Source organism: Gavia stellata, chromosome 1, assembly GCF_030936135.1.
Source record: "Gavia stellata isolate bGavSte3 chromosome 1, bGavSte3.hap2, whole genome shotgun sequence".
NCBI lineage: Eukaryota > Metazoa > Chordata > Aves > Gaviiformes > Gaviidae > Gavia > Gavia stellata.
In genome coordinates this window covers 88,784,375-88,810,044 of record NC_082594.1, presented here as the reverse complement: position 1 = coordinate 88,810,044, position 25,670 = coordinate 88,784,375, and the positions used below count along the sequence as shown (strand labels likewise).

The 25,670-nt window shown below is 36.9% G+C and overlaps 1 protein-coding gene across 1 annotated transcript in view; it reads right to left on the bottom strand.

Annotated features, from left to right (window-relative positions):
- POLA1 (DNA polymerase alpha 1, catalytic subunit) overlaps window positions 1-25,670 on the bottom strand; it is a 205,252-nt gene that overhangs the window by 36,653 nt on the left and 142,929 nt on the right. Inside the window, exon 36 of the mRNA XM_059815506.1 lies at window positions 6,814-6,910. Coding sequence (XP_059671489.1) covers window positions 6,814-6,910 — 97 coding nt within the window. The remainder of the gene's footprint in view (window positions 1-6,813; window positions 6,911-25,670) is intronic.

Here is a 25,670-nt window from a genome sequence, read left to right as displayed (position 1 = left end):
AGAAAAAATAACTCAACAATTCATAACTCCAAGGGAGGTGCCACAGCCCATTGAAGTTTTGTGCTCAGAGAAAGGGTTATAGAAATGTACAGTGTCATGGGGTTTACTTAGATTTTGTAAGTTTAACAAAAAGACCACACGAGCAGAAATAGAATGGAGAAAAAGTTACACTTAAGATGTTGAAAATGTCCAACTGGTAATAAAAAAAAGTATGATCATTATGGGGGGATAACTTAAGATTTAAAGATCAGCTAACTGCCCTACATTACTTCAAAAGGGTCAAAAAACCTACAGTGAATAATTTTCAATAGCTTTTGCTTTCAAAAAAGTGAGATGTAAAAATACTCAAGAAACGGTGACTCAAATTAAAAAAAAAACTTCAGAAATCTTCCTCTTCAAAACAACACATTAAGAAAAAATGAACAAGTGCTTTTGAAGATATACTCAAAGATTAAATTCTTGAAAATTATTATTTTACAATCTCTTCAAAACAACATGATTGGAAGACAAAAGTACTTGACAGCAAATGTGCAGAGGAACATTTGTTTGCTTGGCTATAAAGATCACTATAGTGAACTGAAGTCTTAGCAATAGTGTCTGGAGATGTGACGCAAACAGAAATGCTTTGTTTATTGAACTGTACTCTCTGAAAAGAGATAAGCCAAGTTTCAGTTGTTGCCATCTTAAAAATAAATATACACCCACATATGCACATTGGTTATTTATATTATTTTTCCTTATCTTCCCCTGGATAGATAACTATAACCCCTTTCCTATTTATTGCAACGACTACTTTTTTGTAGTCTTCCTGTCTGTATGTTGATAAAAACGTAGCAAATTGTTCTGATGCCAGAAGTCTCCATTTCATTACACTAGTTTCACATACAATACAATCCTTCCAGCTCCATCTCACACCTGCCTTCTCCGCCCTTTATCTGACTGAACCTCCACACTGTATCTTGGAGCAGGAACGCCTCCTTGCTCAGGCCCATCCTTTCAACCCCAGCTGCAGTCAGTCTGTCTCTCTCAGTCTCACCACCGTCACCAGCTGACAGGAGGACATAGGCTAAACCACACCGACAAGCAGCTCTGCCAACATCCCCGTTATAAACTGTCTTCTTTCAAAGAGTTAGAAAAAAAAAAAATAATCACTTCAACCTGGTACTTGGAACACCAAGTTATGAACACACTGGGGAAAAACACCCAACACTGAAACGATAGGATTCACACAAATATTCAGAGCTGAATTTTATGCTTTTATGTCTAGGTCACACAGCTTAGAAGAGTTTCATTTTTCCCAACACAATTTTGCAGTTTATTCATCCGTAAAGTAAACTAGGCACTTTTGCTGTTTGCATAGAAGGGTGGAGGGAGGCACACACAAAGCTGTGATAAAAGTGTGAAAATATCCTCTGAATATGCATTTGGTTTTACAAAACTGCACGCCATAAGTATATGATCAAAACAACTTTATTCTATTTCCACAAAGTGGCATATACTTTGAAGATGGAGGTCTTCCCAACAAACAGGAACATTTAACCACTTTTCCCGAAGTTATCTTCCTCCCATCCTCACTTTCTTCTGCTTACCCATTAAACTGATATGCCCAGACTTTTCAGAATCCAATAACCATGGGCTCAATAGTTGAAAATATTCTGTGAAAGAATATACAGCAGCATCTTTGCAATTTCTGTCCCTGAAATACTTAAATGCTTTGTGAACAACATTTGTGTCCTTCCCTCTCAGAAATGGGATGGTGGAAAGATGGAGGCTTTCAGTCCCATTCTACAGTATGGAACAGAAAAAATCCTATGACCTGGATCCTACTTCCTTAAAAAAAATTGCATCACCATAAACAACCTCAGTGATAGTAATGCTTTTGGAATAATGCTGCAGATATTGTGAATAAGGAGACTGCAGCATCCTTATCTTCCATGAAGACTTCTATTTGATGCCAGGAGGGGGAACTGAACTAGAGACATCTACGTGAGGCAGAGTAGTTGTACTGACTTTATGTGGGCTCCATTTCCCTTAGTTTTTAAAGGTTTCCATTTTACTGTAGAAGCACAATGAAAACAGTAATATCTTTGAATATTTAACAACACCTATATTTGAATGGAATAATGATATAAAGCTTACTACACTCTACTTTGATCTCCTGATGACATAGCCATAAAAATACATTGGTTCCCATTTCTGAAGTTAAGGCGTACAGAGCAAGCATACTCCTGTATTTATACATCACGTGTTTAAAATTACTGATAGTTTACCTATCCTTTTTTCATCCAAATGAACCGAAGATGCTACTACTTTGCTACTCCTGCTGCTTCTTACTGCTCTGACTGCTCACCTAGGTAGCAATGTCTGACTAAACCCACAACCCAGCTTTGAAAAACTAAGCGTAAGGAAGTGGTGAAAATATTTTGAGTATGTTACTAGTCACAGGGGAGCACTTTTTCCTTTCCTGATTAAAAAAATAATTTAGAACAAACAGCCCTTATTGTATTACTGGTTTCTGTAAATTAGGGGGCTTGGCATAGTGATATCGAAAATTAAATTGTTTTTTAACCCGACACTAACTGTGCGACAGTTCCTAATTTAGAAAGACAGCACAGAATTTCAGAATTTCACTTTGTACAGTGTGAAAACTAAGAACATTGCACTGTATGACAATGTTAACACATTAAACTGTATCATCATGACAGACCTTAAACTTCCAGGTGAATGGAAACATTTGTTTGGAGGATAAATGCTACTATGAATAATAGGACTAGACACCCATAACTATGTAATTCAGATATTCCTGGATGGTATAACTGGCAGCTAACTTCACCAGTCGCTGAAACAATAAAGCCTCATGTAGACCAACCAGCTTATTTTTCATTCTTACAGGGAAAAGATGGACCAACAACAGTATACAATGATTACACCAGATATTCCTGGATGGTATAACTGGCAGCTAACTTCACCAGTCACTGAAACAATAAAGCATCATGTAGACCAACCAGCTTATTTTTCATTCTTACAGGGAAAAGATGGACCAACAACAGTATACAATGATTACAGCAGATCACAAATGAAACATGAGTGAACAATGTTGCAAATGTTGTAAACACCATACTGGTATAAATAAACAGAAGAACGGTCTGCAAAACATGTTAATTAATCCTTCTGCTGTATTCCACTCTGATAGATCTGACCTATTGAAGGTCTATAAAAAAACCCCAAACATGCAGAGAAGTGGAAAACTCTCCCCCTGTTCCTCAAAAACATCCAGGTTTGTAGTTAAAAGACTTAGACGTAGCATACAGGTTTTAAATATGTAAAACTCTAAGAGAAAGAAAATATTCTACCACCCATTATGCACAGAATAAGCTTCAGAAAGCAAAATTCATCTTAAAGAGCTCTCTATATTAAGTACAGTGAAACACCAGAAGAAACTGGTTGTAAAACCTGACAAGTTGTAGAACCTGCATCATCAGAGTTTTATTAAATTTAGCCTATGTTAAAAAAGTAGGCTATGGTATTGATCCTCTTGCAGGGAAAGGGAGCAGGTTGAATGTCTTTTTGAACTCCCACTGATTTCACAAATACTATTTTAGATTCCATTTCAATAAATAGTATGGACCTTCAATATAAATAGCTGAATAAATAAACCTGTTCTGTAATTAAGGTTCTCTATTTTGAAGAGGCAAGTATAGAAAATGCAAGTGAACTGGTAGCGAAATCTCAAGGTTCTGAATGAGAAGATGTGAATTCTTTCAAACTATGGTGGAAAACACAGTTATATCTTGAATCTTCAGCCATTGAAAAAAATCTTTCTTTTTATAGAAGAATACTCCAAGATGAGTAACAACCTAAAGCTGCTATTAAGAATAACAGAATCTACAAGAAAGAAGAACAACTGGTCTTTAAAAACTCAGGAAAAATGGCAATAAAAGTCCATGCCTAAAGTCCATGCAATTTAGACTTTAAAAAGCAACATCCCAAAACAAAGCAAAAAACCTCCCCAAACCAAAATCAAAACAACAGTAAGTCAGTCGTTTAGTCACATAAAAAGTAAAGAGGAGACTGAAAACACCAAAGATGTACAAAACCTAAATTAAAACTTTGCCACCATTTTTGATAAAACAATGATGCTGATCACAGGTCAAGGACAGAATGGCTCGTGAATGATGGCCTGGAAACAAAATTTTTTGGCTTCCAAGGGAAAACAAACATGAGCTCCATGTTCTGAAAGGGAGTTCACTAAATTTCCACTTCACAACTACAACAAAGTTGGAATATGAAAATAACTTCAATCCTGCAGTTTTAAATTAAGTATATCAAATCAGTAACATATATTAGTAGAAAACAGACCACTGGTGTCTATAAAATAAAGAGGTGACCCAAATAGCCAGAAGCAATTATCCTCAAGTTCTGCATGTATTTTAGAAAAATAGAAAGATTACTTTCTCCCAAAAGATATCTGAAAAATGGGACAAAATTGCACATAGGTTTACCAGACTCACCTAGTTAGTGTCTTTGAAGAGAACCAACATTCAAAGAAAAACTAACAGAATTTATCTGGCCTTAACACCTGCAGCAGCACCCAATCTGAAATCACTGGCTGGCTGAAGAAGATTATACAATAACTTTCAAATAGCTAAGATAAAAACACACCATATGGAAGGTAAACTGTTCAAGAGAACAGAAGGTCCTAGCAGAGTTCTTACAATTCCTTGAGAATTACTCTGGAAACAAAATTTATTGAGCTTTCTCCAATTAGCAGTGAGGGTCCAAGAAACATTTTCTGATTAAGGCAGAAGGTAGGAAATTATGTGAATGCAGAAGCCACCATACTGTTTTTCAGAAATAATTCATTAACCTTAAAGTCTAAAATTACAAATGAGATTAAGCAGTCCAAAATGAATCAAACCAAGAATATTCAAGTAAAACAAAATGCCATGAACCTGATATATGAACTTATGGTTCCAAAATGACAGGAGGGGGAAAAAAACCCCTCAAACCTCAAGACGTCTATCATTATTTAACTACCAGTTAATGATATGATACACCTATGAACAGGGCATAGGTGACTCAAGAAAGCATCAGCAGAGGTACTTCCAGCAAACGTACAGATCCAGTGTACAAGACACTGGATAGATACCATCTAAAATACCATGTAATTTCTAGTTTCTCATAATCAAAGATTAATTCAACCTAGAAAAGACTGCATGCAAAGGTGCTAAGAGGACGGATCATGCAGCAGAGACCAATTCTTCCTGAAGAAAGCTAAGAGTGTCTCCACCTTAGTTTAAAACAAAATAGAGATGGTACCACTGTTTCCAAAAGCATAGTGGAGAACATCAGGGAAGGGAAATAAACAAACATTTGGACATAAACCAGTCACAAACAAGTTAGAATGGGAAAATTATAGTGAATTTTCAGCCATCATAGAACAAGGGTCTGAAACACATCCTGAACAGCAGTCAAAGGGGAAGAACCACCCACAGGTTTCAAAATGAAGTGCCATAAACTTGCAGCCCTTAAAGATGTGGTGGTCTGCAGTAGCAGGTGATTGGATGTGATCACCCATGAAGCCTCTTCTACTCCTATGTCCTTATATTAGGCAAGAGATCTACACACAAAGTAATTCGGTTTCAGCTAGCAGTAGCATCCACCATATAACATTCCTTCAGTACATCTACAAAGTTTTATTAGACTGAGATGGCTACACAGTGTGACCTTCTTTGGATGTACAAAGTCATCCTGAAGTGCAAGCATCAGAGTGAGTTCACTGTCTTAGAGGGATTAGGAAAAGAAATGAGAACCTCTAAAACAAGAAATCTAAGTACAACAGGCCAAAAACAGAGTGTTCATTTATTTGAGCATTTTTTAGCTAAGAAGTTACACTATTTTGATTTTCATATAAGGCTTATCAAAATAACATTTAGAAAGAGTGAGTTTTGTTTTGTCTCTTTCCATCACCCAGCAACTTAGCTGGTGACACAGGGCAGGGGTGGGGAAGACTGTCACAGCAGAGCAGCTATCAGAAGAGTTGTCTCCAGCAGTAGCACCTTTTCTTCACAGGCACCACTAAAACACGCACAGAGGATGCAGTGTAAGTACTCTCTGTGGACAACACACTTCAATGGTGGGACCTAAACATGACTTTATTCAGAATTCCAAGTTGGCCATGCATGAGCCCACCTTCAGAAATATTCTTCTGTCAGCTTGAAAATCACTTAGCTGCACAAAACCTGTGGATCCATTACAGCTTAGAAATGTTTTAGTTCAGAAATGTTACAGTAATTGGAAGAAGAGAATAAAAAAAAAAATATTCCTAACATTAGCTTAATCTGTATATTTAAGAAAGCTTTGTAGACAGCTAGCATTACTGCTTTTTTGCCCACTGTTTTCTCCCTGATAAAAAGTGTCTCTTCAATATTAATAGTTGAACTTAAGTTTTAATTGGCTTTTCTTTTAGATATTGTATACATAAGTTTTAATTAATCTATTTACTGAAACTGACACGTCCTTCAAACTACAAGCAAAGCGATTTCTGTAATGCTGTTAACATGCAAGAAAAGCACTTTTTCCAAAGCGCAGTCGCTTCAAAAGAAGAAAGGAGACATACAATATATTCTTAAAGTGGTTAATTCCAACACAATACACGCCTCTTACAGAGGATTCCTAAAGTTCATACTTTCTTCTATTTTCTGTTTTAGATTACAGCCTCGTAGTTCAAATTGGAAGAGTACAAATGTGTAAGTCTAGTTTCTAGCATGCAAGTTACTATTAAACTATAGTTAATTAAAAATTTAAACTTACCTTTATCATCTTCAGTAATCACTTTATCCATTGCATACTCCACATCAAAAATGTATCGGTAAAAGCAGAGCTGAGTGTACAGGGCCTTATCAGAATACTGTAATGTAAGAAGATAGTAATTAAAAACCCAACTCAAAAGTGTGTGTCTTGCACCCATTTCCAAGTCCACTATCAAAAGGTGATTATTTCCGGTTTTTTCTACCCGTTTATATGTTCCATTCACGTCAGATTTTGGTATTATGCTACAAAATCTATTTACTGCATCGCTACACTTTTTCTCACAATTTACACCAAGCATTTATATAAATCATACTAAACTTATCCATTCTTATAGAAACATAAATTGCATTTATCCATTCTTATAGATATGTGTATCACAATGATGCTTTAGCAACAAAATGAAAGTTGTAAGAATGATGGGACAAAGCAATAACGTTAGTGCTTTAGTATATTGTACAATGCAATGATCTCAAAAGAGAAAAAGAATTAATGTGTATTTTTGATCAATACAGGTGTTTGGCTGTATTCCCTCCCTTCTCCCCCTACCCCCAGCTGTGGTTACATGAATTGTGAACATGCCATTCAAATAAGAACAGGTGCATATATACCTTTACAGCTATGTCATGACCTTGTTCTACACATCTGTGAAGGCTACTGCATGTTAGCAATCACACATTTAGTTCAAAAATCTGCAGGTGTGTACATGTGGAATGTGAGATTCAATTAAATGCTCTGAATGTCAGTGATGTCAAGCCTCCGTGCTATTCCTCCAGTTCAGAACTACATGCCTGCATGCATCTGTATCACTGTCGCCATTCTGTGCACTAGAAGATTGCTCAAATAGACATGAGAGCCATCTTGCCCACGCTACAACTAAACCCTTTCAAGTTAATCTTCTTGAACTCATGTTCAATAAAACCACATTCCAGTCCCTGATGTTTAAGATATTGGAGTTCAAATATTGGCCAACAACGGTTTGAAGAGTTGTGCATTACAAAAAACCTAATTAAGAATGAGATAACTGTAACAGCATCAAATGTGGAAGTAGTGTCCATTTTAACACATTTAGTACACATGTAGATATGTACGAACTCTTGAAGATTTCCTTGATGAGCTATAAAACCAATGAAGAATGTGGTTAGACCAACATAAAACTGTGATTCAGTATACCACAGGGAACGATCCTGAAAATGCAGTGGAAGAGCAACTGGTAAACTATTTCTGCTTATTGGAATTCTGCTTTAACTTAGCTTTTCACTCTTCTACCCAATCAAGCCAAGTCTTGTTACTAAATTCACCTAATTTTACACTTCTACTGACTTGTTAAAAAGTATCTATAACTACTAAGCAACTCATGTTGAGACATTTGACAACTACTAGTACTGCTTAGTTATTTTTTATATATTTTAACAGTATACTTTTTCCCACTTCATGTGAACCTATTTTAAAAAAAAGACACACAGAAGCTTATTTTATTCCTTATTAGCTATTCTACGATATGCATCATCATTATACTATTATACACCAGTTATTTTTAGTAAATCCTGATTACTGCTTCCTGACGAAGAAAAAAGGAGGACGACAGCGATTAAGTTATTTGTTTAGTTTTTTAGATTCAGCTGTAATTGCTGGTACACATCTCCCTGACTGCACACATGAAGCAGGTTGAATAGAACACTGAAATTACCTCCTTCATAATAGTTTGTTTTGATAATGTATTGTGTGTCGAGATGATGAGAAACAGTTGCTGTCAATTTGATTAGCCATTATATTTTTATGTTAATTGCCATTATTGGGTCCATTCTGTTTAGTGTCACCATAGAAGCCATACAATGTTAGCATAAATAACAAATTGGAGTAAATTAGGAAGATATATTTTTGCCAATTCATTTTAATTGCCCCTCAGTCCTTCCGTCGGTTAACGCAGCTGTTGACCCATAATAAGCGCTAGGTCAATATAGCTGCTTGTCAATTCAGAAATGCAAAGTGCTGTATTTCTGGTAATGGATATACAACAACCTTTGCCAGCCAACTGAAGCAAACGAATGACAACCCACATGAAAGAATAAAGCATCAGCTATAGAGTTTAGTGACCTGATATTAGTAGGCAGGCTAATTGAAAGTCACTGGATAAAGAAAATGGATAAAGAAAATACAAAAATCAGTATGTAAAAATGTATACATGCACACATAGAGAGATATATATATACATACACACAATTTTTTTTTACTGATAATATGCTAGTATCTCCTTCCCTTTAGCTTCCTGCCACATCTTACAATTATTAATTGGCAGAAAACAAAAGGGTTTGAAGATTTTCATGCAAGTACGTATTAATATTATGGCATACTTATGGATCCAAGGAAATCATACCTTAAATTTAAAAGGACATTAGGAATTACTTATATTATCACTTCTTATATTTCCTTCATTTCTGATAACCTGTAGGTTTAAAAAAGGGGAAAAAAGCCCAATCCCTAAAACTTCAAACCCAAGTAATATTTTACTTTTAATGGTGAATTTTTCATGTAAACAAAACCTGACACCCCTAACATTATGGTAAGAACTTGGGCTAAATTTGTATCATCATTTATGCATTCTTTCTTCCCACGAAAGACTGAATGGTGAGTACATGAAAATAAAACTCTATTTTTAAGTTCTTATTTGTTCCATGATGTTTGATTTCTTGATTTCATTAAGAATTGACTTCAGCAGATAAGTCTGCTTCTTTGACAGCTTCCATTCATGGAAAGAACACTTTGTTCCTTCCATGCAACCAAACTTTTTTTTTTTAAATTGCGTTTAAAACAGCAATAAACAGATGAAGGAACCAAAGGTACATAGTTTGCATTCAGCACAGTTATCCACTCCTTTCACAGAAAAATGAAGTTTCTAATATAAAAATAAGAGATTTAATAAAAAAAATCATTGTGCTTGGCCAATAAAATAATAATTTAAAGAAATCTAGGTTTAATACAGCTGCAGAACTGTTTTCCTGTAGCATCAGGAGGCCAACTGCAAATCTCCAGCCTGCCTTCCCAGGAAGAATTTCAGATTACACAGATTATGTTATAGGAAACTGATGGTGTCTTCTTAACAGAATTGGTGAATTATGAACACTGGAAAAGCAAATTTACCCATGATGAAGTACAAAACTAGGGTACAAAATACTCAGTCATGAAAAGAAAGTAATCTTGCTCAGCTACCACACATGCCAGGGAATGCTCACTAAGGCTTATATTAGGAAAGGAGACTTCACAGATGCTATGCATTTGTATTTCTGGAGTTCCTGAAGGTCAGCTGTGCCTCCACACATGCCCAAGTCCACCCTGCTTGACTGCAAGGACTAGCTTAGTATTTGTCTTGTTCCTACAGCTGCTGGTATTTCAACAAGACACTGGACTGAAGGGTAGCACCATCTCTTCTCCTGTCCCTGAAATGCCTAAAAACTGAGCTCCGGAGTAAGGCCCCGTTGTGCGCTCACTCCACCTCTCTCTGGCTCAGCAAACCATGATGCATTTTTTCCACATCAAAGTGAAATTTCAAGTGGAGAATGGTCCCAACTCCCTCACTCTGTAACAGCGTAGTCAGTGAGTAGGGGATTTTTCCAGAAGCAGACACAAGTTTGCAACCCTTCTGGAAAGAACAGAGAATTGAACTTGGTTTTCTTAATCTTGCACAGAGAGGGTAGAAAAATTGCCAGTGTCTACCTTTCCTCCTCTTTTTCAGAAATGCCAAAAGCTCAACTCTCTGAAGGTAAGGGGACTTGGGAAGATTTAACCATTGGTGAGCATCTTCCTACCCTAAACACAGTGCTTCAGGAGAACTTACAGATACACTATCTGTTACAAGCTTTTCTGTTATGGAAGAAAGGTTGGTGGCACCTGCATTTAGGTGTTGAAATTAGAAGGCCTCAGTGCTGGCTGTTTTAGATTACATCCCAAGGAACTTCAGTTGAGATGCTTCATTCTCCTCCATCCTGTTAACAGGGTGCCTGAGCGGCTAACACACCAACCTTTAAAAACCATTCAGTAGCTAAGGGCAGTATGGTGACCTACAGAATCCAGGTAAGAAAGGCCTGAGGAAAGGACAAAGGGAAAAATAAACAGAAGGAAAAGTTGATGGAAATTCACAGCAGCAAGGTAGCAGAAGACTGAACTAATGATTCTAGTTCTGATGTTTTACTTCTGTACTAGATACAGTGCTATTCTACTAAACACCTTTTAAGCAGCATGTAAAACCTCTGTATCTTGAAAGTGTACATTTGAACAGGCCAGAAAACTAAATATCCCTACTTAGATTAAATTTCTTTGAACCATTGTGAATTCCTGTATTAACGAAAGTAAGATGTGACGGTCAATGCTTTTTCTATGCTTTTTAGATTACTCATATTCCTCCTACAGTAGGCTGAAGTCTTTTGTTTACTCTTTGGCATCTCCCAAATTCCTATACTTCTCTATAGTCCCACCACACTCATGACCCTTTAAATCTTTTCTGCATTCTCTTTTTTCCCCTGCCCTTTTGCTTTCTTCTGCACCTGACTCTCTCCCATTTTTTCAAGCCCTCTCTGTGGTGGTGTTATTTTGTATTCTTTGTCATTTACTGTTTTCCGTTGTGTCACCTATGGTTTTATGGATGATGAAGGCAACAAGAAATTCAAAACCACAAAAAACTCCCCCTTCTAGTTTGCTAACTCTATTAGACTGCTTTGCAAAGGAGGTAATTTCCACAGGCTACAGAAGTTATTTGTATTACTTCAATTAATTATAATACAAAACAGTGGCACCACTTCATTAATCAGCTGCTGGAGAGAGTTACTTTCGTGAAAAGTCTTTTTGGTAATTTGATTAGAAAGAACAGTGGCTCTTACTACTGTGATATGATTCAGTATGACCAAACAAATCCTTTAGAACTAGTTCTTAATACTTTCAAAACAGGAAAGAAAGAAAAGGAAATAGAAAAGAAGTCTCTTGGCAGAAAAATGTGTCTCAGACTCTTTCAAGGCTTAGATGTAACGGAGCAAAGCATACAGGAAATACTTCAGTGCTTTGAGAGGCATTTCCTCCCCTCCCCCCCTTAGAAAGATGCAGTAATTAAAACCTAATTATTATCTTCATTTTAAACAAAACCTAAAGTGAATACCAATTAATAACAACATACTAATGAGCATCTGCTGTGATGAAATTGAATATGAATGTGCTGCAAATTTTGGGTAATTTATTTTTTCGGGGAAGTGCCACTGGTCTCAATCTACTGCTGGAAGATTGTATAGACTGTACACATTTTCCATCGTGTCTCTTATGCACAGCAATCTCTGTTTTCAAAAAGAGGGCATAGCTCAGCTTTGTGGATGTTTATATATCCAAATGCTATCCACGCTACAATGATTTCAAGGCAATAAACTGAAGTGTAAGACCGTGTTTTACACACCTCACATATTCTTTTGTAAAACCAGGGCAGTTGCATCACACACAGCAAGTTCACACAGCCCCTATTCACCAGCAGATTCTGAAGGCAGACACTCCTGCACGAAAAGAGCTCGCGAAGTGTGAATTAATGTTACGCTAAATACTCATAACATGAGTACCCCTCGCCTCATGCCAATGCTGATGTATACTGAAGCCTGGTCTTCTCGTGCATCACAAAACCTAGTTAAAACACAGTGCTGGTCTGTGTTGAATAGGCTGAAATAAACTGTGCACCTAGAATAACTACTTCACAGAAAACAAAAAAGGTGAAATAAAAGTACATCTAAATTACAGCCTTTATGCTTTAGCATACAATCAGTTTTTGAAAACTTACAGCCAATTCCATTAAAAAACTATGAGATGGTTAGTCACCATCTTTCCTGACAGCAGCATTGGTTATAAACTAAATGGGAAGGTGTGTAGGGGGTGTGTGTGTGTGTGTGGTTTCTTTCTTAACCCTCCAAACTGTCCACCTCCTCAATCAATACTGGGGGTTTTTTTAGTGATTATTACTCACAGAGTCCGTTAAAGAAGTAAAAGGAAACTGAAACAGATGTGGCAGGATTTGGATATGATGAAATTTTCCCTAGTACTTATGTTAACATGAACTGTATGATGAAAGAAGAGGTTCTTCCATATGCATTCAGGGGTCAATGGGAAAAAAAAAAAGAGCACAGCAGAAGACTGGATATTCTGTACCTTATGAGATTTTTTTTTTTTTTCCATTAAGTAACTGAAATGACAAGAACTTTTGCTGGTTTAAGTCCTGTTTAGCAATTAGTGAGAACGTTACAGAGGACCTAATTACAAAAAACAACTCTGGATTGCAATGCCAGCAAAAGAACAGAAAAGTGGGCGAGGAACTGCATGAAGAACAGATGATAACACCTGCTGACAAGGGACACCAGACTGAATGAACGGGTTAACAGAATACCTCCAGGGTGGATCCTGACAATACTATTACTAAACATTTTCACTAAGAAACCCTGGACAAAATGTAGCTGGCTATTAACAGGATTTAGGAGGCATGATTATGGCAAAATAAAAACGGAAAGAAATTTAATAAGCAGAATATTTCTGGCCATAACAAAGAAGCTGAATGAATTATCTAAAACTGGGGAGGGTCCCAAGCTGGAACTGTTCTGCTTTGAGGATTCATAAGATGACGCCTCAAGGCATATGGCACAGACACAAGATGAACAGCAAGTGCCAGAAGACCAGGCAGTACTTACCTACAGAGCTCTGGAGGAATGGAAGGATGAAGCTGTTGGACCACTAATGGTGGTGAATCACCTCTACTTAAAGCTGGCAGTGTGGGCAAAGACATGAAATAAACCCTGTTCCTCTTCCTTGGAGATATGTTGTTTTTTAAACAAAAAGACTGAGTGTCATCTGTACTTAACGAACAGTTTCTCATTTTAACGATATGTATGCAACCCTCTCCCCTATTCCTGGTCTTGTGTGTGCTCTATTGCTCATCTGAGCACCTGGTAAACCAAACTCAACTCATGCATCCAGCAAAAATTACTCACCTCTTTTCTAATCTGGTAGAAAACTAACCCCCAAAATCTAACTGCCTCCCTGTGTGGTCAACAAGACGAAACAGCAAACTGCACGGTAGCTGATGTGAATAAGCCAAACTAGCCACTGCTATCAGGGGAAGACAGTATGTTCCCCTGCTCTTAGTTTTGGGTTCAAGCTCTGCTTTGAACCCAGTACTCAAGCTCATCTGAGCAGCGCAATAAGACCTGGCAGTGAGAACACAAGTCTTAACTAAGGATAACTCTTTTTTGGGGTGGGGGAATCACTTGCCTCGCATACCCTCAGTATACACATGTCATTGAAAAGTGTTCTTTACTCTGAAATTTTCAACATCAACATGTTGATGATTTTTGATATTACTAATATTTAATACAATTATACAAGAGACAAGCACATAAAACTTGTGACTGAGTCTTGAACAAGACCAGACACTATCTGCTCTGAGATATCTTTTTAATAAGAACATTATAACAGCAATCAATGACTAATTGTACAGAAATTAGCTCTAAAGATGTTATATGTATGTATACACATGTATGTGTATATGTATACATGTCCATGCACTGCACGTATGTATGTCTGCACATTATATATAAACACATTTTCATAAAAATACAATAGCAAACAACAAATATAAGTTAGAAGTTTTAAAATAAAAATATTAATATTTTATATAAATATTGTTCCAGATTCTAAGAAAAGTCCAGAAACAGCCCTCAAAATGAATAATGAAATTAATAAATAGCTGGTTTTCATACAGTAAGTTTATTAAATCACATGAGGTGGTTAACTCCCATACTAGGAAATGTCATCAAGGTGCTCCCTTTGGTCAGTTCTTTCCTGATAAACAAATCAGGGCTGACTAGTGAGCTTAAGCGCTGAACTGTTACTGTCCATATTACTGAATTTTTAATGTTTGCTGATTGAGTTTTGGGCCATGACAACTGACTATCTAAGACAGCGATGGCGCATGGCTCAGGACAGGACGTGCCTAGACTGTTCGTACTGGCAATGTGGATCCCATTGCACTTCAGCAGTCCTGAGCTCTGCCCCAACAGACTTAGAACCCGCAAGCATCCCCACATAATGAGCAACACACTATCAGCTTCAAGCTGCAACACAGCCCTCATTGTTGTTTTAAAGCCTCTGAACCTAACAAAACATACACAACAACCAATCACTGGCTTATGCATACAGACACCTGTAATCTTAGGTTTCTGGTCAGAGGATGCTTGACACTGGTACTGACAGTGCAATAGGAGAAAAAGGTACAAGACTTGGTTTTACCCAAATAATTCAAGACTTTGCATTCTAAATCAGATGAATGAAATCTATTTAAAAAAATCAATTTAATCTGCCATCTGCCTCACGGATCCGGAGAGGCTCTAGAGTATTCATGTTCTCCCTCTGAAAGCAGTATCATTGTATAACTGAGGAATCTGCAGGATAACTAGTCTGAAGCCTGAAGATCCACCCTCCACTGACGTACTTCAGGATGGGGATTGTACAAAAATTCTCAAAACTATCATCTACAGCAAAAAGGTTAAGATTTGAGGTTTTTCACATCAAAGCAAACAAATGAGCTTTACTGGACAGCTGATGAAAGACAGACAGCACTCTGGAACCAGACTCACCCAGCAGCACATACAAGCAAAACTACAAAATTTTATCTGCCCAAATGTATTGAACATTCCTCTGGAGAAGCACCAGCATGATCCCCAAATCAACTGTATTTTAAGAGCCTCCGATCAAGAATATTTGCACACTTCAAAGAAACTGCTGCTTGAAATAAGCAGCATATAGATATGTTCCTAAAACATATACTCTCACTGGTGTACAAGACAAATCTAATTAAAAAAATATTAATCCGTGTTTATATTTTTAAGAAAAAAACAAGCACTTTCAAAGTAAGTCACTCATTTCTGGATTTCTGGAATTACCTTACCCTTGACAATCTGGGGTAAGAAGTAGTTAACAGAAAAGGCTTGGTGAAACAACATTAAAATTGAAAACCACCTCTGTAAAGCAAAGCTGTTATTCTGCTCTGGAGATAAAGTACCACGGCCAAGTATTCCCCATCTTTCTTAAGTGTTACAGAACAAGCTAGTACAGCTCCAGAGCTCTGTCTTGTTCTAGAGAACTGACGGATCTACTCATTGAATGAAGAACACTCATAGCAGTTAACTATAGGTCATATGCTTATTAGAAACAGAAAAAATAAGCACACACATAGGAACTCTCATCACTGAACAGAATTCTTTTACCTTTCAAGTAATTTCATGTATTTCCATAAAAAATAATAAAATCATGATGTTCTTTCTAACAAACAAGAACTGAACTGTAAATATCCAGGAAACTTATACTACAAAAAGATGTGTTACTACAATTGAAAGAATCAATTAGGACTCCATACAGCTGAAACCTGCATACAAAACCTCCACCCTTACTCATGGAGAACAACTCCTCATGGAGAATGCAAGTCATACCCTGTTTCTCAGGACCCACGTTTTTCACAGCTGGAAACCAAATAAATCAATGTGGGGCTCAACCAAGAAGATTATATGAACCCACCTTACTAGGAGTAAATTCTGCCTGCAAGGAAAGAATCTGCATAAGGTAGCTCCCAGACTAGAACCACAAATCAACCATCTATCAGCTGCAGTCCTATTTCATGGCAAAGAGAGAGGGGCTGTTACTAGAGGCCTGAGGCTATTAGAGGTCTCCTAGAGGCCTCTGCAGACTAGGTATAAGGCTGCTTTTTTACCATTTCATGCAATCTCCTGACATGTTCAAGAATGGTTGTGTACGGCCAAAGATGAGCAAAAGGTTATTCCTCATTATCTCATCTGAGTCTTATCTTATTTTGAGTCTTCTGTCTGCTTGTGAAAATAGAGGATGCCACTTCTGATGTTCAGATGCAGAATGCTATGGATACCAATGGAAAAAGCTGACAGAACAAGTCCTGTTCTCACAACCTAGACTGTAGTAGAGGTAACAAGTTTCAATTTGGAAGCAAGATGTTTCTGTTTACATAAACGATTTTAATCTAGCTCTGTATTTGCAACCTTGATTTTTATTTACTTTTTTAGAAATAAAATCTTTTCTCACTGATTGATACACTTTACACAAACATTTGGCACTTGTCAGCTATCCAGAAGCACACACCATATAAGTGCAATCTGTGTAAGCAACTTGGCTTATACATACTTATTTAAATTACAGTTTTGTTAAGAAATGGGTAACGTTGCATTTCTTTTCTGCAAAATTATTTACTAATATTTGTGAAAGCCCTTTTTTAACTGAATCTTGATTATCATTCAACAAGCACAAGTACAGCATTTAAAACCTCGTTTATTAGTAAATAAACAACACTATAAATAGGCTAGATACACAAGCAAATAAGCTTATCTAAATATGTTTTAGATGTAAAAGCATGCAAACAAAAAAAAAGTATCATTTACAGAGAGGGAACTAAACATACTGCTTTGGATTACCATACTCCTGTTTCTCAAGACTTCAGGACTCATTCCCTCAGTTCTAGGTTTTAGCAAGAGAATAAAAAGTTTGAAAAGCTAGGTTTCTGCCTTCAACTCCTAGTTTCTCAATTTTTAACGAACTATTCTTTGAGCTCAAGTAGTTAAATAATCTAAAGCAAGGAATATATCTGTTGCAGAGGACACTAATTTGCCTAAAGCAAATCTAGCATTTCAGTAAATTCTAAAGGACTTGGAGTCAATATTCCTCCTCGTTGATCTTGATTTTTCTTAAAAGTTAAGACAATAAGGAAACTAGGCTAAGATATGAAAATGCTTCAGCTACTCATCATGCACCCTGAAACATTTTACATTGTTAGAGATTGACTGAAGTCCCCATCTCTATAGTACCAACAATACAAACAAGCAACTCCTGAAACTTCTCAGACTATGCAAGATTACTGCTTCAGCTGGGAAGGCAAACAGATTTTCAGTACGGTTTATTTAACTTGCTTAACTTACTCTGGAGCCAGGATGTACACAGGTGTCACCTGTTAGATAAGATCTTTCTTCCTCTGTTTTGGTTACTATAACATTCCCAGCACGTTATAGTAGCACCTATCTTTCTGTAGCAGTGTATATGATCAACTTTATCAATGCAAGTCTTGATGTCATGTCTCTGAAGCAGCTCTCTCAGACTTTAACAGAATGGCTCTCTACTAAATGCTAAAAAAAAAGTCATGTTATGCAGATGACAAAGCAAAGGAGAGCATCTTTTCTGTGGGTGGCACCAAAATGTTAAGATCAGTTGTGTACAAAGGCTCATCTCAATGACTTACAAGGCAACTTTAGCTACTACCCTAGGGTTGAAATCAATGGCAGCAGTTTAGGTACCAGACGCAACTCCAATAGTTTATTATGCTGCCATCTGCTTCTTCCACAAATAGTCAATGTTATGCAGGATTTAACCCCATTTGCTTTCCTTTCTGGGCAAAACATAGCTTATTTTCAATCTCCGTCTCCATAACTCAAAATGGAGTCTTCAGCACCGAAAATGGCATTGACATCAGTGCGTACACTGATTTTGATGCATTTTATTTTTTAATGCCATCTTCACTACATACATCTCTGGCATTGTCTACCAGTCTAACAGTGTTCTGGGTGACACAGGTTTCACCAGATGATGCATGTTTAAAAATGATTGTTACTGATGTCAATTTTGTAGGTTGCTTTGAAAAAAACCCAGAGAATCTGTCCTGCATCCTTCAATTGGCAAGTCCAAACAGGAAGAGAGAAAGACACCAACCCCGAGATTATCCACAATGAAAAGGATTAGTCCACCTAAGAACAGGCAAAGACTAAAAACTTTAGGTTTTGATTTTGTCAGCTGCTCTGATGAGTGAGGTCAATAGTGTGTGTGTATGTTCCACGAGAAAAAGTGTAGGTCAAACACCACCCCTATCACACCCCCAGTGAACTATCATTCAAGAAGTGCTGAATAAACTTCAGAAAAAAGTATACAACAGTCTGGAGGGTTATTCTGAAGACTCTCAAAAGCTTCAAAAATTGTTCAAACAAGCTATGTCTGAGCTACTGAAGCAACTTAGTAACACATGAAAAAGTAAACACACTTATCAATTAAAAAATGATCCTCTAATAGCATGATGTGAATTATCTAAATCACCTATTCATTTTCATGGGACACCCCAAAACATGCAACTAAACTGTAATGAATTTAATAGTTGTGACAGACAGCTCTGTAGCTTATTAATAACTGTAATCTATATAGTCCTTTTATTGTCATAGTTTATTGTTTCTAGTATGGATACGAGGGACTACGTGTTATCACCCACAGGTGCTTCCCATGTAACACCGTTTAAAAGAAAAAGAAGAAAACCAGAAATGCCCATCACCATGATTTACTGTAACTAGACCTTCATAATATGAGCAGTAGAACTTTCTATACGTAGTTCATTAATGTTAATGATTCAGTGTGTAATAATCACAGCTCTGGAAATGATCAACTGGCAACTTGAAATGGGGTGGGGATGGAGCACAAGAGTGAAGCTGCCATTTTTCCAGTTTCGCTGGTTATTGCTGAGTTACCATCACACAAATGAAACTATCAGGTTGTTATTAAAATTCTTCCTTCCGCTGTCAGTTATCCTAACCACAGATACTTAGATGAAGACCCAAGAAATAAATTTTAAACAAAACATATGAAGAAAGGATACTTCCAAGCAAGGCATCCCCACTAAATGAAAACTGTTGGTCTGCAAACTGTTAAAAAAAAAACTTGTATTTTTAAGAATACAGACTGCCTTAAACAATCATCTTCAATGGATTAAATCTCAATGATAATTAAGACTTAACAATAACTGATTTCTCTAATGGGAAACCCTCTCAAAGGGATTATTTTTACATGTAGCTGAAAGAAATACTGCTTTAAACAAAAGTAATAGGTGTCTTGCTGCTGGAGAGAAGCAAAAGGTGTAGAACCATGGTAGCAACCTATGCAATAATTAGCTATGATTGAAAGCGCTCCAATTACAAAATAAGCAAAATGGTGACTAGAGTATTTTTCATCATGGAGAGTATGCTCTGGCAAGTTATGGCTCTGACAGAGACGAGAGAAACTCTGGACACCAAGAACTCTGCTGAACCCAGGTAAAAATGTGAAATGGTACATGCTCACAAAAGTGACAAAAAGTGATCTTTCCATAGTTCCACTCTCTAACAGAAAAGGAACTGTTGGTATTTAAGTGTTAGACAAGGACAGAGAAGACCTGTTTTCCACCTCTATTTCTCTAAAGAGCTGCATACCATTAGGCCTTCTGGTAATTTCAGCTCCCCTTCTGTAAAGTTAGGACATCGGCAAACAATGTTGGGTGTTAATAAAAAATTACTAAAGCAGTGAGGGACTAGATACTGTAGCATCATCTATTTAAAAAAAAAAAAAAAGGTGTTCTAAAGATTAGCCCTTCCCTCAGGGTCTAGAATTAAGTTTGCTTTTTTTTTTTCCCTTTGGATGTACACATCTACCCAGGCAGAGCGATCTGGTTGTATTAGGAGTTTTGAGTATTCACATTCAACAAGAAAGAAAGCAATTGTAAGTTTAACCTTTCAAACTTTACAACAAACTTAAAAACAATACAGACAGACAAACTGCATGCTGCTTCTTTGCCCTGGCACCAAAACACTAAAGCAGGGCAGGTATTTCTTTAAAAATAAAGTATGTTATTTTACCAAGTACAAATTATATTATTTTACCAAATACAACACAAAAGACAAAAAGTAACTTGTGAGGTTCCCAACTGGCAAAGCAAGTGATCTTGTGACAACAGGTCTTCCAGACAAAAGTCTGCAGGAAGCTCAGAAGCAGTGTCTAAGTGACAGCAAGCCTCACAGGAAAACCATGCATCTACTTTGTCACATTTCTGAGTAAATCCTGGAGGGTAAGCTGGAAGAGGAATGTGGTATAGTTATTAATAGCATGAATACCTCCAAGTGCAAGGGATATTTTGTCTCTAGGTCAAAAGAAAAGCAGCTGGTTGTGAGGGGAAGACATGGAACACCCCTGTGAAAAAACCTTCCTTAACAGCAATCTGCTGGTCAGAGCAACATATTGTTCATTTCACGTTTTTAATAAATTCCCTTTTTAAAGAATTTTCTCACTTTTGTCTCAGAGTAGTAGTCTAACGATTTATAACTAGTAGCTTTTCATTAGAAAGATACTCAACTTCTCTGATGATAGCATCAAAAATTTTCCTGAGAAGTTCATTGCATCTGATATGAAATTGGATCAGATGCTTCAAATACTGGACTCAGTGTCCCCCAAGGGAAGTTAAAATGTGTAATCAATGAATATAACATTTAGTGTTCTGAACTTGAGATGTCTTAATGAGAAGTACAATGATATACGACAAACCTTCTTACCATAAAAAAAAAAAAATCCTAAGAGTTAAGAAGCCTTACCAGAAACATCTTCCTCCTTTCTAGTGACCAGGCAGAACATATGGGCACTGCAGTATAAAGCTACACAAACCTTCAAGCTATGCACTCATGTATATGTTTCAAAGGTGGGAATCCATTTAGCAGATAAATTGAGAAAGAAAAGAGTATGGTCTCCGAGTGTAGAAAAGCAAGGAGCTTCCTCACAAGACTTCCTGCCTTCTTCCATACACCAGTGATTGCAGCTACAGCACTGCCATAAAAAGACAGGAAAGAGGGGAACAGAGAATTTCTGTAATGGGACAGACATTTCAGAAACTTTTCAGCTAGAACTAGTGACATCTAACATGAATTTCAGCCAGATGGCTCCTGATCATGGTGCAATGCTTGTAAAAACATTTGATCAAACTGGACAGGTCAGCTAAAACTGTGGTATTGCTCTCAAAAATACTAGTTTCCATTCAAAGAGGTGAACTTCACCAGATGTAACACTCCTAATAGAAGGATCTGATGTCTACTAAAATTCTAGTCAAAAGGAAAAACTGTAGACTCTGTCATATATTGCCAACACTGGCATTAAAATAAGTATCACCACCATTTACCTACACACTGATAAGAAGTAGCCTAATCACCGCAGAATGCATGTTTATTTTTTAATTTTTAATAACTTAAAAAATTAATTGCAAAGACTCACTTCTCCTCCTCTAAATAACTTATCTGTAATCACAACCTCTGCTAATTGAATTTCATCCTCTTCTTGAGGAACCACATTATTTTTCATCAGACACCAAATAGACCCATCTTGAAACTGCACAATGGTGTTCTCTGCATCAAGCCTTTTCTTGAACACACAATTTTAGATGTCAGCTAAATCTACCTCATGAAGGAATAAAAGTAGAGAGAGAAGCTAGGTTTCGGTAACCACAAAAAGCAGCTAAGGAGACTGCCTGTCATGATACGTAGTTTAGAGAAATTCAGAACTGATCCAACAAAATAAAACCATTAGTAGGCACGATGCTGGCTCTCCTCCTTCCCAACACTTCTTAGTGGGTTGATGATGTAAGCAAGGACCCACTAGTGAACTTGCATTACTGCCATGACAGTACTCCAGTAGAAAGCAAGCCCTTTGAACAAGAGTGGATTAAGAGATACTGGTAACCAGATTTCTCAAAATCTAACAAAATCTAAAAAAAAGCAGTTTTGGCGATTCCACTCTCAAATGCATCTCCAACCCTTCCCCCATTAAAAAAATAAGTCCCTTATGTAGACTGTATAAAAAGCTTGTAGGAAGATACACATCATAAATCTTACAGGGAACATAAATCATGAATAATTAAGACATTTAATTTTTTAAGCTAGTAAAGTTGTATTTCTGGGATTTAAAAGAGAGCAAACACAAAAAAGCAACCTGAAATTTAGGAGCAGGGAAAGTACTCATACATACATACAATAAAAATGTCAATCATGTAATCTTAAATAAGTAAGACTGGAAAAAAAATGACCTTACCCTTTACAGTATCATGCAGCACCCCAGTGCCCAAATTATAGGGAATAAAAAGATAAAAAAGGAAGAGAACATTCCATATGAGTAGAAAAAGAACAGACTGCCCAGAGCAGCTGCTCTCAGAGGATTTAGTAACAATATTTAAAAAAAAGTAATAGGAAAAATGTAGCGCTCAAAAGTTTCTGGCCTAGGAAAAGTTTGATTGGCTAATTAGCCGTCTATAAGCTAGACAGGATGACAAGAGCACCTAATGAAATGTACTTACTGCAAAATACAATGTCAATAATCATTGTTACTGTTTTATTCTCTTGTAACTTTTTCCTTAAAAAATTATGATTTTAACATTGTTATTCTTAAATCTTGTATAATTAAAAAGCTCATTCCAATTCTGCACAGCAAGGCAGCTCATTTCCACAGGTGTGGCAACCCTGACACACAAATACAAGCCTGCTCATGTAAAGGCCAGGTTCACATCACACACTGATGTAGCTAAGAGCGCGCCTGAATCAAAGGCTACCAATGGAATTCTTCAGAAATACTACCGTTCGCCTTCTGCTCTCCGCAAGGAAGCTCTCTAGAATTTTTCATCTTCCTGATAAATCCAAGACTCTTGCTAGTAAGGGTGCATACATGTCAAGTTCAATGCAGCCAAATACAGCCAGCTGGGAAAGTTTAGTATTTCCCTCATTCTTACAGCTTTTACAAAAGACACATTTTTCTTCATTGTCTTTTCATTACAACCTTTCATCTTTTATTCACCAAATTTATATATCCCACTCAATTTTATCTTCACTCCACTGTATAAGTCTGCGATGGAAATTACCTGTTGAAAGGATGTCATCTTTAATACATTATTTCTTCACAAGGCTTCAAGATTGTATTATCTATGTTAGGTCATCAATAACTTTTTGTAAGGTGATGCACTGGATGTATTCAGTCAAGAACTGTCAATTCACTTGTTACGCAAGGGAACACTACAAGTTCAAAATTTTTTTCTTTGCAAAAAGTCGGGGGACGTGTGGATTTAAAAAACTTATTTGTGTAGCCAACAATTAATAACTTTGTACATATAGTACAGCTAACCAGAAGAGCTGTCTCAAGCAGAAAATTCATTTTTATCATAGCTAGCTCATTGTTTGGAGCTTCTATATATTTCTGCAATTAGGATGAGGAATGAGGCTGAAGGAGGAATGAGGCTGAAAGCTGACTGGAAGACATAAATTAGGTTAGATAACAACAACCTTGTGTGGCAGCAGGAAAGCAGCCAAACCTCATACTATTTATTATCCATGCCAATAGACTGTTTTGTTAGGTGAGGATTTTTGAGTGGTTTTCATCAAGGGGAAGAGCACGCTAGCCTTCCCATCCTTATCATGCAGTACTCCTCTATGTTATGTGCTAGCTGGAACCTCTGAGCTGTCTTAACAAGCTCACCCATGCAAAAATCTAGCCAGCAGGATTAGAGCACTGATGAACAATAAAATAAAAATCTTGAGAAAATGTCAACATTTTCCTATTCATGTGGAAGTACTGAAAAATATTCTTTACCATTTCTGCTACCTGGGTGTTCAGAAGCATGACATTCAGCAAATCATCTAGATCATGAAAACAGAGTAACCAAATGATACGTGCCTCTTCAAGCAAGAAGTTTAACAACTACTGTCAATCCATTCAGCTCATGAACAACAGACTCTCATGTTCTACATGAGAAAACCTATGGAGCAGAAAAGCATTTTCCCCAAGTATCTCATCACAGGATTATCAAAAAACTTAAAAGTTTTTGCAGGGTTGTGCAAAGTCTCAAAAGGAGTTTAAGGTTTATGAGACAGAACATGAATATTTCAGTTTTGTCCAGCACCAGGTGATTAAACAAGATAACCCATTCTTCAGGTCAAATTATGCTGAAAGTTTCACATAGCACCGTAACTGCCTTAGCATAACCTATTCAAAACTTTTCCACAAAGAAAAAATAAGACTGAAAAAACCCTGTCTCATACATGATGAAATCTGTTATCATTACCATTTAGCTCCTAGAACATAGCTTTAACAAATGCTATTTCGTGGCTTCTGTAACTTTCCCCACTTTCATGCGCTCTAGAAGGGAACGTCATTAACTGTATGATCAAAATATCAAGAAATCCAAAATGGTGGCGAATTGATTCCTTCACACTTGATGAAACGTTGTCCCACGCAACAACCAACTCCATAAGAACTATTCTTATTAGAAGTTAATCCTTCTCTACTAGCCCTTCTCTCCTTGTTCTACCACTGTCCAGCCCTATCTTGCAATTACAGTCGGTTTCTGCAGGAGAGATCTATCAAAAGCACGAAGCGATTCTAGTGAGTCTTCCTCATACTGGACCCGTCCCTAGAAGCAAATAAAGAGTTATCTTTCAGATTAGATGAAGGTGATGCATGGTCATTAAAGGTCCTGTGGCACCTTTTGTTAAGTTCTGGTGGTTTATCCCAAGCATCCTGGCCAAATTAACTCTACTAGACTACAATTTGCTCAAATGCGTCAAGCTCCCTTTGCAGCTTCGTTTGATAAAATACTCTTCAGCTCTTGCTCTTAGCTGCCATGCAATATTTCTCTAGGTTGTTAAACAGCTGCTGTGTTCAATCCTTGAGGTAGCTGCACTTCAGTGATGAAGTAAGTGAACCTATATATAGTTTGTAAATCCATTTGTTATGTCTAAAGTACTTTGAGATTTAGAATGTGCAAGAATGCACATATATTAGGCTTTTTAAACTCTAAAAAGGGGGACTGCCATAACTGGCAGGATCCACGTTCAGTCACTTTGTACTTAACGGTTTGAAAAAAATTACATGGAAATTATTTAGAATTTTATTCCACTTTTCAAAGCATGAAGTTAAATGTTCCCATTTCTAAAAATAATAATAAAAATCAATAACTATTA